The 20,048-nt window shown below is 41.3% G+C and overlaps 1 protein-coding gene across 1 annotated transcript in view; it reads right to left on the bottom strand.

The window, feature by feature from the left end:
* The window catches only part of STPG1 (sperm tail PG-rich repeat containing 1), a 61,803-nt gene extending 44,862 nt beyond the window's left edge, over positions 1 to 16,941 (bottom strand). Inside the window, exons 1-3 of the mRNA XM_075264633.1 lie at positions 16,837 to 16,941; positions 7,508 to 7,606; positions 3,141 to 3,320 (exon numbers count right to left, since the gene is read on the bottom strand). Coding sequence (XP_075120734.1) covers positions 3,141 to 3,320; positions 7,508 to 7,606; positions 16,837 to 16,941 — 384 coding nt within the window. The remainder of the gene's footprint in view (positions 1 to 3,140; positions 3,321 to 7,507; positions 7,607 to 16,836) is intronic.
* Positions 16,942 to 20,048: the final 3,107 nt, after the last annotated feature.

Below are 20,048 nucleotides of genomic sequence, written 5' to 3'. Positions count from 1 at the left end.
CGATCTTAGACTCCGCCTCCTCCAGCAGAGCCAGCGCTGATTGGCCGAATTCCGTACTCTGGCCAATCAGCACTGGCTAATGCATTGTATTGGCGTGATGAAGCAGTGCTGAATGTGTGTGCTTAGCACACACATTCAGCTCTACTTCATCGGGCTAATAGAATGCATTGGCCAATCAGCGCTGGCCAATGCATTCTATTAGCGTGAACTGAGTTTGCACAGGGGTTCTAGTGCACCCTCGGCTCTGCTACATCAGATTGCTACATCTGATGTAGCAGTGCCGAGTGTGCATCAGATGTGTAGTTGAGCAAAACTGACTCAGCACTGCTAAGTCTGCATTCGCATAGGAATGCATTGGCCAGCCTTCGGCCAATCAGCGCTGGCTCTGCCGGAGGAGGCGGAGTCTAAGGTCGGACCTGAATGGAGACTGGTGTGGAGCGATCTTAGACTCCGCCTCCTCCAGCAGAGCCAGCGCTGATTGGCCGAATTCCGTACTCTGGCCAATCAGCACTGGCTAATGCATTGTATTGGCGTGATGAAGCAGTGCTGAATGTGTGTGCTTAGCACACACATTCAGCTCTACTTCATCGGGCTAATAGAATGCATTGGCCAGCGCTGATTGGCCAGAGTACGGAATTCGGCCAATCAGCGCTGGCTCTGCTGGAGGAGGCGGAGTCTAAGATCGCTCCACACCAGTCTCCATTCAGGTCCGACCTTAGACTCCGCCTCCTCCAGCAGAGCCAGCGCTGATTGGCCGAATTCCGTACTCTGGCCAATCAGCACTGGCTAATGCATTGTATTGGCGTGATGAAGCAGTGCTGAATGAGTGTGCTTAGCACACACATTCAGCTCTACTTCATCGGGCTAATAGAATGCATTGACCAATCAGCGCTGGCCAATGCATTCTATTAGCGTGAACTGAGTTTGCACAGGGGTTCTAGTGCACCCTCGGCTCTGCTACATCAGATTGCTACATCTGATGTAGCAGTGCCGAGTGTGCATCAGATGTGTAGTTGAGCAAAACTGACTCAGCACTGCTAAGTCTGCATTCGCATAGGAATGCATTGGCCAGCCTTCGGCCAATCAGCGCTGGCTCTGCCGGAGGAGGCGGAGTCTAAGGTCGGACCTGAATGGAGACTGGTGTGGAGCTATCTTAGACTCCGCCTCCTCCAGCAGAGCCAGCGCTGATTGGTCGAGTTCCGTACTCTGGCCAATCAGCACTGGCCAATGCATTTCTATGGGGAAAAGTTAGCTTGCGAAAATCGCAAACTGACAGGGATTTCCATGAAATAAAGTGACTTTTATGCCCCCAGACATGCTTCCCCTGCTGTCCCAGTGTCATTCCAGGGTGTTGGTATCATTTCCTGGGGTGTCATAGTGGACTTGGTGACCCTCCAGACACGAATTTGGGTTTCCCCCTTAACGAGTTTATGTTCCCCATAGACTATAATGGGGTTCGAAACCCATTCGAACACTCGAACAGTGAGCGGCTGTTCGAATCGAATTTCGAACCTCGAACATTTTAGTGTTCGCTCATCTCTAATCCTTACCACAACAGAACATGAAATTATTTTTAAGAAAGCGGTTCTATATATAGTCTAATAAAGTTACTGATACTTAACGCTTATAGTTACCTATGTTATATATGTGTTATATTCTAGAATCGTATCTGCATTGTATTCTTAAACAACACAAAATATATTATGTAATAACACAATTGTAAATTATGTATACTAATAATAAGTGAAAGTACATGAGATACTGAAGAAGAGTTTTCAAAAATGAATAGTACAGGTGATAAATAGGGATATTCTGAACTGTATTATTAAGGAAATTTGTTTACTGCTCCACTTATTAAACTGTCCTAATGATATTTATCTTCCTCTCCATATCCAGCCTCACACACAGAGCTCTATGGAGTAGGGAGGGGTGAAGTGTGATTCTCCTTCTGCATCATTGGCTCATTCTGTGTACTAGTAGCCTACAAACATAGCAGTGTTAAAAGTTTACAGAATAGCAGAAATTATAGTGGGGGGTGGGGGTCTCTGCCCTTCTCTTCATAAACGAATATATAGAAAGTAACTCTGCTTGAAAAGTGGAGAAGAAAACATTTATTTAATAAAGATATATTACAAAATTCCTTAAAGGTGTATTCCCATGATGCTTGTTCACTAACCTGCAGGCTGTTGTGCTCTCTTCACTTCCTGCTTCTCTCGGCACATAGGTGGGCGGGGTTTCACTTGCACGGGATTGGTTGTAAATAAATTACCACAGTGTGAAGCTGATGTAGCAGAGCTGGATTTGAGTCAGTTTGCATTACATACAGAGGTAACAGACTCCCTATCTCAGCCCTTATCAGCCAAATCCAATTAAACCGACTGATAAGAGCTCAGAAATCCCGGAGCTCTCACCTCCCCTATCTGAGAAGCTCTGCTACTTAAAAGACACAAACAGCTCAGAGCTGCTCCCTGCCCCCCTGAGAGCAGGCAGCTACATCACTTGACAAATGAGCAGATAATCCCAAGCGCCATAGAAACGGAGTGTAAACAATGAAGTGAATAAATTAAGATAGTGGACAAACAAAGCAGTTTTGATAAAGCAATGTATTTAGGAAAAGTCTTAAATCCACATAAACTAGCAGTATAGATAGGATCCTTGTGATGGGACAACCCCTTTAATTTCATCTGTGCTCTTCATGTCTGTGAGGTCCAAAATACCTCCCAAACAATTGATAGTGCTGTGTAGGGGCCTTTGGTAAGAGCAGAAACATACCTGTGTGGCCACAAACCAATGAGGCAAAGCAGAGACACGTAATTTGATTGATATGCAAATAGGCCTGCAACTGCTGAGGGGTAGACCTGACTTGCCAGATTTATTTGCAGACAGCTGGAAGTGATTTGGTTCTCCACTGGCATCACTGCCCACCACTGCTCCAGTGGCTGTGAATTATATTCTAAGCCTCTCCCTGTATCACAGCTGTCTGTAGGCAAAACTCTCAATTCAGACCAAATGCAGATAATCTCTATATTGCTTCATTGGTTTATTACACAGGCCTGTTATTGGTTTGGGAGGTATTTTAGACCTGACCAATTTCCTTTAAGTATAAAAAAGATAAACATTCAAAAACGTGTTACCCTTACATCATACTGATTTGGTGCTGGTGTCAGATGTTTTGTATCCTTCACCTTGATGGCAATAGGCTGATGAAACATGCTGGAGTTATTATTGTTAAAATCCTTCTTTGAAAATAGTGAACTTTGTATACAGTAAGAATTTGGACCTGGAGAGCGTGTTGTTCGAACTCGAGAAGTCCTAGAAACCTAGACCAAAGAAATAGATCATATGAAGAAATATAAACCATTATCATATGAAGTGTACAAATAATACATAACCAAAGAGTTCTTACTTTATTTTCATATATCATACTTTTCAAGGACTATGAAACCCAAAATCTAAACAAAATAAAGAATAAATAATTCCCTATTTAACACCTTATGTCATCTCCTGAGTTTTCTTCCTCTTCTTTTCTCTTATATCATAAATACAAAGTATGAAAAATAAATGCCGGGGTTTATGTTTATTAAATCCACCTAGAGTTATTAAAATGTAGTCATTAAGGGGCGTCTATCATTGGTGTCAGTGGTTTTGAGATAAGACAAGCCTGAATAGCCTTTAAAAAGGCTATTCTACTACTACCTTCTCTTTTTAGATTCTCCCTGCTGTTCCGTTGTAATCCTGGTTAATAACTTTATGTAAATGAGCCCACGGAGTACCCTGGGTGTTCCCAAGGGCCTCTAAGTACCCTCCTGAGTCATACCTTTCATTCCACCCCCTCCAGTGCTTGTCCTCTGTCTGCCCTCTTACTTCCCGCATACTGTGCCGCAAACTACACCAAAATGGCCATCGGACAAGTGCAGTAGCAGAGGAGGAGGAGGGGAGACGGAGCACAAGCACTGGAGGAGGCGGAATGAAAGGTATGATGCAGGGGATGGTTGGAGGCCCTGGGGAATACACAGGGTGCTCCGTGGGCTCATTTACATAAAGTTATTAACCAGGATTACAATGGAACAGCAAGGAGAATCTAAAAAGAGAAGGTAGTAATAGAATAGCCTTTTTAAACGTGCACCGTCCCATGACTCATTGCCTGAGTGCTGCCTGATCTACATTTTTGGCCATTTAAAACATAAACTTTTATTAACCTCTTCTCGATACCCACTGTACTATTACGAGGGATGCCGGGTCTTTAAAGATATAATGTACTGCAGAGACTTGGCGAGAATGCCTGCGTCCACTATGATCACAGACATTGCTATCTCCCAGGGCCTGCAAAGTTAAAAAAAAAAAAAAAAAAAAAAAAAAGGCCACCAGGCCTTATGAGCAGTTCTTTAACAAACTGTGGGGTGCTTTTTCTTTTTTTTATCCCCTTGTAAAAATCTAAAATTTGGTGGTACATTGCCGGCTTATTGAAAAAAAAAAAAAAAATTCTTTTTTTATGTCCTAATGCAAATAAAATCTGTGAAACAGCTGTGAGGTCAAAATGCTCACCATACCCCTTGATATATTCTAGGAGGGGTGTAGTTTCCAAAACAGGTTCACTTTTTGAAGGTTTCCATTGCTTTCGAACTGTAGTGACTCGGCAAATCAGATGTCACCAGACAACTATCGGCACTCCATAATCCAAATAGCGGTCTTCCTATTTCAAGTCCCGGTACAAGCAAGATATGTAACCTTTTTCTTCTTTTCATCTTCAGGGTCAAAGGTGTCAGATCTTCGTAGATCAGATATCCATGGCCTTTTCTAAGGCCCTGGTCAAAGCCACCAATATTCTCTTCCCTTTCTCTCTGCTGAGTCCTGATGAGGCCTAGAAGAGTGCCTTGATTTATGCCTCTGCTATCTGTATGTAAAAGTAACTCTGCAATTTAGATTAAGCACAGAAGTACACTGCTGGTCTGAGTTGAAAGCCTGGAAGTGGAAACAAAAGGAAATCCTGAGATGGCAAACCCTTTAAAAGGGGTTTTAAGGCCTTAACAGCATTTTTATACTGACGGTCTATTCATAGGGTGGCACCCGGAATGCGTACTAATCAGTTGATTCAGCTGCTTTCAGGCACCAGAAGGTACTGCAATGGACAAGGCAGGAAGCGGTTTTGTTCCTTTTCAAGTAATAGGTGCAAAGCAGCAGCGCCTTCATTCTATTGCAGTAATGCCAGGTTACTGCAGCTCTATTATTTTACTAGAAGGAGAGTAATCAGATGTCTTGCCCCCTTTATAGCAGTATCTTCCTAGCACTGTTTTGTTGACACCTTTGCACACTCTTTACATTCTCTCAGTCAGATTAAGAGGTAGTCACCTGGAATGGTTTTGTAACAGTCATGAAGGAATTCCCAAGGGTGCAGAGCACTTGATGGTTGTTTTTCCTTCACTCTGCAATCCGACTCAATCCAAACCATTCAATTGGGCTTAGATCAGGCAATTGCGAAGGCCATATCATCAGACGTAGAACTCCATCATTATCATTCATGGTCAAGTAGCCCTTACATAGCCCAGAGGAGTGTTTAGGGCCATTGTCCTGTTGAAAAACAAATGGTGGGCCCACTAAGCACAATTCAGATAGGATGGCATGTTGCTGCAGAATTCTGTGGTAACCATGCAAGTAAAGTATGCCTTCAATCTGGAATAAATCATCAACAGTGTCATCAGCAAAGCACTATCACACCTACAAATTCATGTTGCAAGGGATTAATGACACATGTAAAAAAACATTTGCTGATCTTTTCTATATCTCACAAAGACAAAGTTGAAACCAAAGTTTTCAAAATTTTTACTCATCAGAGCAAAGTACAGATTTCCACTGGTCTAGTGTCCATTCCCTGTTTCGTGGCTCAAGCAATTCTTTTTCATCTTGTTCTTCAGCAGTGGCTTCTTTGCAGCAATTCAACCCTAAAGGCATGATATGCAGATTTTCCTTTGAAAAGTTGATGCTGTGAATGTGTCTGGTACTTGATCTCTGTGAAGCATGTGGGCTCTAATTTGAGTGTCTGTTGCTGGTAACTGTAATGAATTTATTCTTTGCAGCAGAGGTAGCTCTTGGTCATCCTTTCCTGAGCCAGTCCTCATGAGAGACACTTTCATCATAGCGTTTGATGGTTTTCAAGATGGTACTTGAGAATATATTCAAAGTTATTGAAATTCTTCAGGTTAACTGACCTTCAAGTCTTAAATAATGATGGACTGTTGTTTATCTTTACTCACTTGCCATAATGCGCATTAGAACAGTAACTGAATAAGGATAAACTGTTAGGAATGGGGCTGGGGCCTCTGCAACTATGTGAGGAGGTTGCCGACTCTCTGCCCCCTCCGGTCCTCTTCTTCTCGGTCTCAGGAGGCAGACGGGAACCTCCGAGGCACAGAGCAGGGGTTGCTGATCCCTTCCTGAGCCGAACACCTTACTTCTGGGGTCGGGGGGTCAGTTGGTGGGCTGAAGCCTATTTAAGAATGGCTCTTGCTCCAGCTCACCACTGGCTATACAGTTTTTCTGGAAGTTAGCTCTCCCATGCCTGTATCTCATTTGCCTCTGTCCTCATCCCCGATTTACCTTGACTCCTCTCTTGCCTCCTGATTGTGTACCGTGTTGTCTCCTGTTGATGACCCTGACTTCCCTCTAGACCTCTGCACCTTGAACCTGAACTGCTCAGTTCTCCTGTTACCAACCCAGCTTGCCTAATCTCCCTTTTGGATTATCTTCTCTACTGCGCTGACCTCCTGTTGTTTCCCCAGCTCGTATGACAACTCTCTGGTACTCTGCTACCATCTCCTGACCACAGCTCTCCACAGCCTTCTGGTTCTTCAGACCGCCGCATCTTGGATATCGCTGGTAAGTGAACCCAGTTTCTGGTCTTGCTGTGACTTTTCGTGCACTGTGCATCCAGCTTTCCCTGGCCGTGCCGCCCTGCCCGGCAGAAGATTCCATGTCCATCCCCACCATCAGGGGCTCTGGTGAACATCTCTGGTGGGTTGGGTTTGGTGCGGTCCGGGGTGAACTGGACGTTCAACACCATGTTTTGCCATTTCTGTTCAGCCTTTCTGGTACTGGTTCTCACTATCTGTTCTGTGCTGCATCTGATTCCTAACATAAGCCCTGTATAGATCTGTATACTAATGATTCCTTTACAAACAATAGTGATGACCTCAAATTATAAAGGCAAGAAATTCCACAAGTCAAGTGTTGAAAGGCAAACCAGTTAATTGAAAACCTTTTGAGGTGACTAGAGAGTGCAAAAGAGTCATCCAAAGAAAAGGAGCTACTTTAAAGTATAAAAAATATAAAACATGTTCTGGTTTAACACTTTATTTACTACCTAATTCCATATATGTGCCTTGATAGTTTTTATGTCTTTCTCAATATGAATCTACAATATAGAAAATTATAAAAAGAAACAAGAAAAACCACGGGATGAAAAATTGTATCCATATTTTTACTGGTACAGTATGCATCTGAATTTTTTTACCCTTGATGGAAATGCTCCTGTCCCTTTACTTGAAAATGAAACACTATCAGTAATTGGTCCTTTTCCAATATTGTACGATCCTGGGCCTGGATTTTCATTCTGCCAAAGAAGAGAAGAATTTATATGTCACATTGAGTTTCTTTTACTCCAACATTACCCTTCTGTACTTAGCTGTTCTACACCAAAGTAAGGCTAAGGCCTCATGTTGCGAAACACAGCTAAAAAACGCTACTCAAAAAAAAACGCAGCGGAAACGCATCATGTTTTTTCCACAGCGTTGTCATTTGTTTTTCCGGCATTTTTCTTCCGTTATTTTTTTTCTGCAGGTAAAATTGACAAGCTGTTTTTTCTGCAATGTTTTTTTTTTTTTACCACAATGTGTTGATGGGATTATCCAGAATCTTATTCACTTTGCTGTTACTGTAAAACAGAGTTGCTGGGCAATGTTCAGTATAATGCACCACTTGCATTAAAGGGTCTCTATCAGCAAAATCATGCTGTATAAGCCCCACATATGTGTGAATAGCCTTTGAAAAGGCTATTGAGACACCGCTAAAGTTATTTTACCCCCCATTTTAAAATAAAACCCTAAAATCATATTTGTAAATTATACTTATCGTGCACGGTGGGCGGTGTTGCACGATCCGACATCATCTTCTGGCACGCCTTCCTCTTCTTTCTTCTTCTTTCGGCAATGCCCTCAGGTCCTGGCTCTTCCCCGGCTTCATCATCTTCTTCCTGCGGTTCAAATCCGATTGGTTCAAATCCGGCGCGTGCGCAGTAGTGCTCCCTCCGGAGCTGCTGCACATGCTCCGGTGCCATTTTTCTCAATGGCATTGCGCAAGAGCCGGATTTGAACCAATTGGATTTGAACCGCTGGAAGAAGATGACGATGAAGCCGGGGAAGAGCCAGGACCGGAGGGCATCGTCGAAGATAACGTCGGAGTGTGCATCACCGCCCACCGTGCACGATAAGTATAATTTACATATATGTTTTTAGGGTTTTATTTTAAAACAGAGGGGGGGGGGGTAAAATAACATTAGCGGTGCCTGAATAGCCTTTTTAAAGGCTATTCACGCATATGTGGGGCTCATACAGCATAATTTCGCTGATAGAGCCCCTTTAAGATTGTGAGCATGCAAGTATGTATTCCCTAAGAGCCATTTTTCCATAATATCATGATGTACTAGAGGGCAGAATATAAAGCCAATACAAAAGACATTTTTGATAAGCAAATTGACTTATTGTACAAATTTATTAAAAAGCCTGATGATATCAGAGTTGACAGAAAAGGCCAGAAGTAAAAATTGTAAATAGCGCCTGGAAAAAGTTTTTCTATGCATGTTTTCCATATTGTCCAAAAAATGCATTGTTTAATTCATTATTATTCATTGCAAACTTATCAACACAGAAAGGTTTATAAATTCTGCAGAGTACAGCAATATGTTATATATAATGCAAATAAGAAGAAAAAGTCAAAATAAATTCTGTAGGTTAAGAATCTTTTTAAGACTAAGGCCCCATGTAGGTACAACAGTACAACACATCACGGTTTTTCCTGCAGCGCTTTTCACAGAACATCCGCAGAGGTTTCCTCTGCAGATTTTCTGCTTCCATTATACCTATAGGTAGACCGCTGCCATTTTTGTAGGTATAATTGACATGCTGCGATTTCCAAAACTGCAACGGTTTTGGAAATCGCAGCATGTCCACTGGGCGATTTTTTCTGCAATGTGTGGATGGGATTCACTAGAAATTTTTTAGAAACTTTGCAGGGACTGTAAAATGCAGGTGCCCCATGTAGCATTAAAACCGCAGTGATTTACTTTAATTGCAATGGGATTCTGGGTAATCCCATCCACACATTGCAGAAAATGATCTGCAGTGGAAATGCATAATTAATAAATTGGTGCCTTGAGCCACATAGTGACTAGCTTGCGCGTTTCGGAAAACACTTCCTTCCTGACGGGCTACGGCTAAGGAAGTGTTTTCCGAAACGTGCAAGCTAGTCACTATGTTGCTCAAGGCACCAATTTATTAATGCATAATGCTTGTTGAAAAAGAACCTTGGATTTTAAACTGGATTTTCATTAAAAGTTAATTTTTATTGAAGAAGGTAATGCTGGATTTTTTACACTTCAAATCCTATAGTGAAGAATGCCTTGGTGAAATGTGACTCAGGCATCTGAGTAGAAGCGGCTCAGCCATGTTGAAGACTATTGCTGTCTCCCATCATGAGATCCAGGGGAGGCGATCTGTTTCCATGACAGTCAGAAACCTTATTAAGACTCAACCCTATCTTTAATATGCTATTACAGGCTGTCTGCAGAGCAAACACAATATCATACAATGGTGAAAACAGTAGAATGTTCAACTTGCCCTGCTTTATCCTGGACAACCCCTTTAAGTTTATTAGTCATAGGATCAGAACAACAGACTGAAAAATGAATAGAATGATGGAAGGAGACAGCACATTCTGTCTGCATTATCCATCATTCACTGTAATGTAAAAAAAATAGATAAAAAAAACATGTAAAGACAAGATGTAAGCTTTACCAGGACTTTATCTTGTATTTGAAAAGTGAACAAAGATGGGAAAAAGATTCCACCTTGTTTCCATATTATAGTGAATGATGATAGATGAAGGCAGCATGTGTTCTGCATACACCCATCATTCTTTGTTTTTTAGTTTGTTGTTCTGATACTTTCATGGACAATAGACTTATAAAGGCCGATGCACACTTAGACTAAGTAACAGGTTAATACAGGAGACTTGCAGCATGTCCAGGAAGGCTACAAAACTTTTGCTGTTATTTTTTTTTTTTTTTTTTACCTTTCTTTTTGTTTTGGCACTGCAACCTAAACGTCATAATACATCAGCGACACTGAAATGAACAATTACATACTGACTAAATAGCAGATGTGTGGGCAGGGAATAACTCAATTTTCTCTCTCCCCAAGTGACTCAGATCTCCTTCAGGGCTATTCAGCAAAGAAAACAGGGAGGGATATGAAACAAAACAAAATTCATACTCACCCTGACTTCTAAACACTGACAGCTTAAGCTTTTAATGAAACCTGGATCCACGTCACCAAGGAGGAAGTTTTCATCGGTATGTGTAAGTTGGGACATAAGACACCTGTGTATTTCTTAAGGAAGGTTGCACTAATTCTGACCAAGATGCTCAGAACAAGCCCATTATTTGACAAGAGCAGAACACGCCTATACACTGGCCAGTCATTTTGTTTACTAGTCGATACAAAGGTGTCCATGTTGAATTATATAAATAGGTTTTTAGTCTACTTCATTTGTAGAATCATAAAAAAGGCAGAAAATTGATCATCACTAACTTCGAGGTATACCATAAAATAAATATAGATGAAAAACTAATAAGAGACATAATAGAAAGCAAAATTATGATATACAGTGCTGTGGGTTTAAGGCAAGCATGGAAACAGTTGATGCAAATTAATGTTTTACTTAAGTATAAAGAGAAATCTGAATAAAATCAGTATTTGGTGTGACTACCCTTTGGTCAAGAAGTCCTTGAAGTGATGATGTGGCCCACACAGACAGAAGCATAACTTGGGGGGGGGCATATGTTGTTTCTTCCCAATATGGGGATACTGGTACTATAAACAATATATTATAGTTGGGGGATCTGGTATAGATTTTGCATTGGGGTTCAGGAGCTTCATGTTACGCCCCTGCCCACAGGGTTCTGTTATCAATATCTGGGATTATATGGAGAAACAGAAGGATTTGAGCAAATCTATTTCCAAAGAAGACCTGTGCTTAGTTCTATCAGGTGCTTGAAGAATATCCCTGTTCCTTCAATAGCTATGTGCAGGAGAAGAAGAATGTCTACAGTTTTGAAGGCAAAAGTTGTTGACACCAAATATTGATTTGATTTAGATTTCTCTTGATCTATTTTATTCATTCACTTAACATTTTGACAAGAATAAACTATTAACACTGCTATTATTAAAATAATTATTGCTTCGCAGCACTTTTTCCACACCTGCCTGAAATTTTTGCACAGTACTGTATAAGACAATGGCGTATATCACCCTTATTTAGGATATTTATTGTAGGGCTACTGTAAAGTCTCTTCAGACCCCCAGAGTATAATAAGTGGAGGCCTCACCTCTCCAGGGCTCAGCTCTCTGTTCTCTGCGGTACTCTTCCAGCCTCTTGGTTGACGTGATCAGGGCAGGTGTCATGACACCAAGTGACCCATGTAACCATCGAGGCCCAATCACAGGTCTCAGCAGTCCCTGACATCAGTAAGGAGGCCCAAAGAGGCACAAAGAGAACAGGGAGTCACGCCTAAACCCAGGAGAGGTGGGCAACATTGTTTTTTATGCTTGATCACATCCCCTGACCCCAGCTTATCATTAGTCTAGGGTCTAAAGAAACCCCAGAGTATAATAATGGCAGTCCCGGTTCATACATGTTTGGTCTGATTGAAACTGATAGGTGAAGCTTGCCAGGTTTGCCCAACACATAATCTCCTCCTGTAGACTCCCATGCCCCACAACAATAATCAACTATGTCAGCGGGTTATAATGGGGCAAATGGGGAATTACTTGCTGTTGGGCCCCAGGCTACAACCCATTTCGCCTTTATTCTAATCCAGACCTGGGGTTGTGTACTTTAAAAGTGTGTTTAGTGTAAATAATAATTGATTAATCATAACTGAAGTAAAATGTAAAACACGTTTTACAGTCTCTGCCAAGTGGATGGGACTCTAGTGAATCCCATCCACAGGTTGCAAAAAATACCTGCAGCGAAATGCTGTGATTTCCAAACCCATTGCTTTTTTGGAAATTGCCGAATGTCAATTATACCTAAGGAAACATTGGCGGCTCCCTATAGGTATAATGGAAGCAGAGGTTTCTGTGAAAAGCACTGCAGGAAAAATCAGGATGTGTAGCCACCGTTATTTTTCCCGCAGCACTTTTTAGCTGCGTCCTACTATGTAGGGCCTTACCCTTAATTAGGATTTTTATTTAGGTCATAATTGTCAACTCTATTACCAAGTATGTGTGAATTTATACATACGGTAACCTAATGAATGGGTTTGAAAACTGACTGCCGGTTTCCGTCTCCTGTCCAGTTTCTCGGGCAGAAGACAGAAACCTGCAAAGCGGAGACCGGGCGCAGGTGTGAACCCGCCCTTATATGTTTGTTTGTTTTTTTACTATTTTTACATATGGCAAGTAGCACAAAATTGGATAAAGAATGTATGTTTAATAACTTGTAAACTTACTATAGTGGAAACACCTCAGGGATTATTGCTTAAGAATGTCAAAAAATAAGGAAGGATCGCAATGAGGAGGGTGTTGCCTCAAGTATGACTTCAGACAGTTATAACGAAAGATTGATTGATGATAAAGGCTTGCTAGAATTCTGATGGAGAAGTTGTTATTTTTAACTACTAAAGGTATATCCGTAACAAGACCTAAGATGAATCACAGATAAATGAATATTACATGTTGGTTTTAGATTATTAGGCATAATTCAAAAAGCCCTATGTATTCAATGATCCATAAACTGATTTTAATTGAAACTCAGAGGTGGGTATTGATATCAAAGAATTATTAAATAAGGTCTGCTAAAAATCAATCTCTAGACTTCGACAGGTGGATTTCTAGCTGATATTTTTAGCAACAGGTGGATGTCTAGCTTATATATATTCCTTTTAGACCTACAGGACTCACACACACTTTCATAATCCTGCTTAATTCTTCTTCAGATCAGATGCCAAATACATTGTAACACTACAAATATGAATATTAAAGGGAGTGTTACTCATAGTGCTACAAAGACTGTTCTGTTGACAGACAGCCGGGACACAGGAATAAAACACTTTTTTCTGTTTCCTGATTGGGCGGATATTAGCTTTTTCTCTTAGGCTGGTCTTACACGACAGTAAGTTTAGTCCGCAAATGGTCCGCAATTGTGGGTTTTCAATTGCGGAACATTTGCGGACACATTGTATTCAGTGCGGCCTCTTACACCACTGGATATTTTATCTGTGGTGTGCTGTGCCGTGACCAAGGTCCGCACTGAATACCGCAGGTCCGCAAAAGTCATGGACATCACAGCACAGCACGAACTGTCCCATAGAACTCTAGAACTCTTTGGGCGTGTGCAGCTGGACATGGACGTCTGCAGAATGACTTTTTGGAGTGTAATTTAGTGTTGCTGACCAGCAAATTGCGGACCACAAAAACCACTACGGTCGTGTAAGACCAGCCTTAATATCATATGAACTGTTGGGGGCAATGAGGGTTATTTGAGTGTGCTTATAGTTCAATAGGGAGTCTTGTGGTGACAGATTCCTATTAAAGATATAGTCATATACAAGAACCAAATACACATTTTGATCTTCCTATTAAAGCCTCATGAAGTATAATCTCTGCTGGACAAATTTTAATCCTCTCCTATCTCCAATACCCACATTACAAATATAAATAGTGTAATCTAATGCATGCTATATCAGACATGTCAAGACCATACAAAATATTTAACAAAAGAGCCGTTTAAATTCCCAAGCCTCTACGGCACCACCACTCTAATGGTCCCCACCATATTTTACGTGCCTGCAGTGATTATGTCCCTCTCTACAAATGTGACTGAAACAGGTCTTCGCTGACCTCAGCAGCCATATGCCATACAGTACTGAGGCCAGTGACTGGATGCAAAGGTCATGTAGGAAGATATCAGCACATCAGTCAAGGGGAACCTGACTGGTAATTATTGGCTCTTTTGTCATTGTCATTAAGCATGCAGTAATTGCATTCCTCGTAGTTAAATATGTATACATATACTGCCTCTCGTTCCTAATATTTCTCTAGCTTTCTGTTAGTGTTTTAGGACTTTCGCACAATAACCACACATAGTCAAATGAACTGATTTCAATTTTGAGGATTAAGAAAGCATTGTGTACCATGTACAGTATTCACTCAGGTGTGTACTGGTAAAATTTCTGTTGCGGCACACTTGGCACACACAGCAACAGGATTACATACGTGACTACATATGAGGACTTGCACAAACACAAAACAGGCACAGAGCCATAGCTAAATTGCCTCTATTATCTTAGCAAATGCAAATCCCTTCTATACAATATTTTTACAGTCAAAGACAGTGCCTTTTGTCACCAAAACAGTGCCACATAAGTGCAGCATGCCATACACAATATGTACAAACGTGCAGTCCATCACAAGTCCTCATAATACAGACTCCAAGCAACAAACAAAATGAAGTTTTAAAATTTCACCTCCATTTTGCCTGAATTCCTAACACTAAAGGGTTAACAATGGTTCCAAAATGCTGTTGTGAATAATTTGAGGGGTGCAAGGGGTCACCTGAAGGAGTTTTCTAGTATACAGGCTCTCAAAATCACTTCAGAAACAAATTGGTCGTTCACTCATTTCCGACATATTTTTTTCTATGTGGAGCTGTAGCCGCCAGGTTCTTTTTGTGTTGTAAGCAATGATGGAGATGGGCAGCCCCCTTTTAATTGTCATAGCATTAAACACAAAAAAGACAGAGTAGGATGCCAGGTGCTGATTCTGATCACATGACCTGGTGACAGAACCAGTCTGGAAATATGTACCATCATCTCTCTGCTTTGTTTGTTCAGTGGTATGATGTGTTTATGATTTGTAAAGTTAGCCTCCATATACACATTCATACCACTGAACACAAACCAGATGAAGGAGGGTGCCAGGTGCTTGTTCTGATCACATGTCCTGGTGTTGGAACCAGCATAAAGGCTTAAATAGGTTGTCCAGGAAAGGTTTAAAAAAACAAAAAAAAACAAAACAGAAAGATAGAAAAACAAAACAAACAGAAAATAAAACCCCATACACTCACGTGCCCCAGTGTTCTGCGGCCTCCTAACGCAGTCCAGTCCTGCTGTTCCAATGTTTTCTTGCAGCAAAAGTCCCTTAGGGAGCCTTCAGACGGAGTTTATGCTCGCTCATTCTGAACATAAAAATCATTCAGAGTGAGCGGCGTAAAAAACAGATCCCATTGACTTCAATGGGTGCCGGCATACGCGTGCATATCACAATTGAAAGCAATAGATAAAAAAAAAGCCTCCCATTGATTTCAATGGGTAGCGCGCATATGCTGGCACCCATTGAAGTCAATGGAATCTGTTTTTTATGCCGCTCACTCTGAACGAGTTAACGTTCAGAATGAGCAAGCGTAAACTCCGTGTGAAGGCTCCCTCAGGCTGCTTTTACATGACCGCTGAGGCCTCAGCCTCAGCAGTTACGTGCAGCAGTAACTTCCACTGGAAGAAAAAATTGGAGCAGCAGGACTAGAACTCGCTCGGAGGCAATGGAGGACTGGGGACAGTCGAGTAGGGAGGCTAAGAATGCTGTATTATGGACACAGTTTTCATAAGGCTCCTGCAATTAATACAAAAAACAAACATATCTTAACATTTATTATAGTTATCCTTCCAGTGACTGTGTATGCGTGTACTGAAAGAGATGACATGACCTGTATAATATTTATTGTTTATTGGTTAGGGTGGTAAATCTATGAGTGGTCAGATTGAATTGGGATATATTGTATGTGTATTGGTGGTAGCTTATATTGGTGTCAAGACAAGAGGTGTCTATTATCCCTGTGATGAAAGACGGGACTTGACCATTTCTATATTATTGGCAGAGCGGTTATGTCATACAAACTTTTAAAAGCTTCTTTAGGTTTGAGGTCCCACAATGTAGAAACAACTTCTTTGTTGCCGATTTTTTGAGCCAAAGCCAAGAATGGCCCCAAAAACAATGGGAAATGTATAGGAAGCTCTTATATTTCTACCTTGTCCTCAATCCACTCCTGGCTTTGGCTCATAAAACCGCACCAAAATCTGTAGAAAAAAAAAACCCTGCATTTCCGCAACATGGGGGTTTAGCCTTACGCAGTTTATTCCTAAGCGCTGAGGATGCATGTCTGGCGGAAACATGTTGGAGGGGCTTATAATCTCTTAGTTTTTAGCTTAGCAGGCAATATGATAAAAACCAAACCAAACAAATGTTGAGTAGCCTGGAGATACATCACTGTTTGATATACAAACTATAACTGTTGGTGAATCAATATATATGAAAGTATCATTTACAATGGCTTTACCATCTTGGATTTTTAACTCTAATAAATGTTGTTTTAAGAGAGAGTTTTCTATACCATATCCATATGGATCTCACATTTAGGTGGAATACAAGTGGGCAATTTATAATTGTATATGTTTCTATCTTTTATTCCACTCGGATCATTTTGCTATTTTTGCATACATCAACAAATTACCTGGTTAAGACTGTATGAAAATCTCAGGGATCTTGAGTTAAAACCATTCCTCTCCGACTCAGCAACATACACAGTCTGGTATTTTGAGGGAATCGAAGAAGGCATTCTGAATCCTTAAAGAAGAGTAATAAGTAAGGGAAAAGTATTACGCATATAGCAGTATCAATGTTTAAGATTTTACACATGTTGTATTTCAAGAGCACCTGTTACCACCTCATATCTGTGAAACTAGAGATATACCGCTATGCTGCACTCATGCCATTGGTGGTTTTCTTTTACCTCAACATTCCCTCACAAATCACCCCAGCCATTGATTCTGCAGCACTAGGCCTGGAGCACTTGTCTATTTACTACTATTAATGCTGAAGCTAAAAGCATATACATGGCATTGATGGAGGAGCAGTGTGAATATATGCCACTAGCTTCATTGATGTCATGTGGTAACACGTACACTTTAAAGGGAATCTACAGTTTGGGGTCAATATTAAGATTACGTCATTCAAGGCTATCCATAGCCATTTCCTTATATAAGTGGCCCTGTCAGTATACTACAACTTCCTGCCTACTGAATATTAAAGACTGAAAAACTGCATTGTACAGTTATGTAGACACTAGCCTCTGCCCGTGACTTCCTCTGCGGGTTGTTGGCGTCGATAATCCGCCTATATTCAACAAATTGCTGCCATCGGTGGTTTGCCTGCTCCGGCATTTTGGCAGCTGTTAAGCTGGTTTGCCACTGAACTCATTCCTCGCAGTATGCCCGTGATTGTTCCGGCATCTTAGCAGCTCGCTGGGACACCATATAATGAGCGTGTTGTTGGCGCCAATGATCCCCCTCAGCTCCGCTTGAGGAGAACTCTGTTGACTTCTGTCTACGTTCATTTGTCATGCAGCAAATTAGATTTTCTTTTTCCCGACATGTTTAAAAGTAGCAAACTGCCAATTTGGATTAAAGGTGTTTTCCCATCTAGTGTGCCAACATGTTGCCTGGAGCTGATCAGATAATATGCAAATGCATGTACAGAATCCTTGAGGGTTAGCGTGTGTTTACACATAGAGATAACTTTTGTTACTTTTTTTTTGTAGATTGTGAGCCCCATATAGAGCTCACAATGTACATTTTTTCCCCTATCAGTATGTCTTTTTGGAGTATGGGATGGAAATCCACGCAAACACGGGGAGAACATACAAACTTCTTGCAGATGGTATTTTGCCCTTGGCAGGATTCGAACCAAGAACTCCAGTGTTGCAAGGCTGCAGTACTAACCACTGAGCCACCGTATGGCCCCCTACACAGAGAGATAATAGACCTGGCTGAGATAAGGCTACTGCAAGAGCAGTGTAATGTGAACATAAATCCATAACAGTCATGAAACCATGTCATTTACCGGGATAAAAAGTAGCCTATGTTTTAATGGAGGTTACAAACTATGTATGTTGCAAATTTCATTCAAATCCGTTCAGCCGTTTTTGCGGGATTGACACACAAACCTTCACATTTATAATATTAGTAGGATTTCATGGACATCTTAACTTGAAGAGTATGTTCCTACAACTTTGTGGGATATATACTAAAGTGGGAACTAGAGAAGGTCACATACAGTCATTACAATAAGGTGACACTTTGTTTCTATTTCTACACAGTATGTATAGTGGAAAGGTTACATTCTAACTCTTGTCTCTTACTGGGGGGTATTTTCTATATCATGAGGCTGTATTTAGACATTCCTAATAATAAATCATACACCCAATTTGACTCATGACCCTCTTGCCTGAGGACAAGGTGTAATCTCACCTATCATACAGGCATCTTATAGTTTAACCTCGCCCTCTAGTGACAACATGGAGGAAGTGCAGGAATTGGCTACAATTAACTACAGGGAGGAATATTGCATTAGTCATTTTAGTAACTTAGACCTTGGTTTTTAACAGTGCAGAAGTAGGTAAGAGAGAAATGTCTGATAAGATGAAGCTGGAATACAAATGCAATAGAATATGAACGCTCATAAGGATTTTCAGAGAGAAAACCTAAGTATAAAATCAGATGCAGAGTATAAGCACAAAGATTTATATGCGTGCCACCATAATACAGCTTGGTGTCTAAACCCTATCCATAAGGATAGAGCTGAAATCTGACCAAAATTATAGAACCCTGACAGACCCGAAAATAAGTCAGCAAGGTCTGTAGGGTACAGATTGGATTTTTCATATGACACTTCTGGAAAACGTGCATGGCTTTAACTAAAATTCATTGCTTATAATCCATAGCTTCTTGATGCTAATGGAAGACATAGAATTAAAATGTTCAGTGAGGTCATCTTGACAATAGAGCCAGTGTGCACATGACCTTAAAGAGGACCTTTCACTTCCTGTAATACACCGCTAGAAAACCGACAGTGCGCTGAATTAAGCACACTATCAGCTTTCCCGTTCTGTGCCCCGGTGAAGAGCTATCGGTGCCGGTACCTTAGCTCTTCACTGTCAGAACGGTGTTTCTGACTGTCAGTCAGGAACATCCTTCCTCAAAGCAATGTCTATTGCGCTGTACTGAGAGAGGGGGCATTGCTTACCATCCAGGCGCTGAGCGGTGAGGAACGCCTCCCCAGTGCAATAGACGCTGCTGTGAGGAAGGGCGTTCCTGACTGACAGTCAGAAACACCTTTCTGACAGTGAAGAGCTAAGGTACCGGCACCGATAGCTCTTCACCGGGGACACAGAACGGGAAAGCTGTACAGCAAATTCAGCGCACTGTCGGCTTTCTAGCAGTGCAGTGTATTACACCGCATGTGCCCCAGGAGGTGAAAGTTCCTCTTTAAGTAAGGTTGGGCGATTAGGACCTAAATCAAAAATCACAATTTATTGAACATTTTACCTCAATTACAATTAACTCCTTGGTGTCACAGTCAGTTTTGGACTTTATGACACAGCCCCATTTTTCAAATATGACATGTGACACTTTATGTAGTGATAAGATAAAATGGGAGAGACACCGAGCACCAATATAGTGTAGTAATTATAAACACTCTTGGTGATGATATGTAGTTAGTCTCTTACCTATTGGTGTTGTGAAATAGTCACAACTCCATATGAGCATATAAAAGGTGTTAAAGCAGCAGATCTTTCCCTTACGCTGTGAAACAGCGTGATACAATGATAGGTGATTCCTCAGGCAAGCCCGACAAGAGTGGAGGGGTAGGGAGTAAGCGCGCACA

This window comes from Leptodactylus fuscus, chromosome 2 (genome assembly GCF_031893055.1).
Source record: "Leptodactylus fuscus isolate aLepFus1 chromosome 2, aLepFus1.hap2, whole genome shotgun sequence".
NCBI lineage: Eukaryota > Metazoa > Chordata > Amphibia > Anura > Leptodactylidae > Leptodactylus > Leptodactylus fuscus.
The sequence above is the reverse complement of the archived record's forward strand: the minus strand, read 5'-3'. Positions and strand labels throughout refer to the sequence as shown.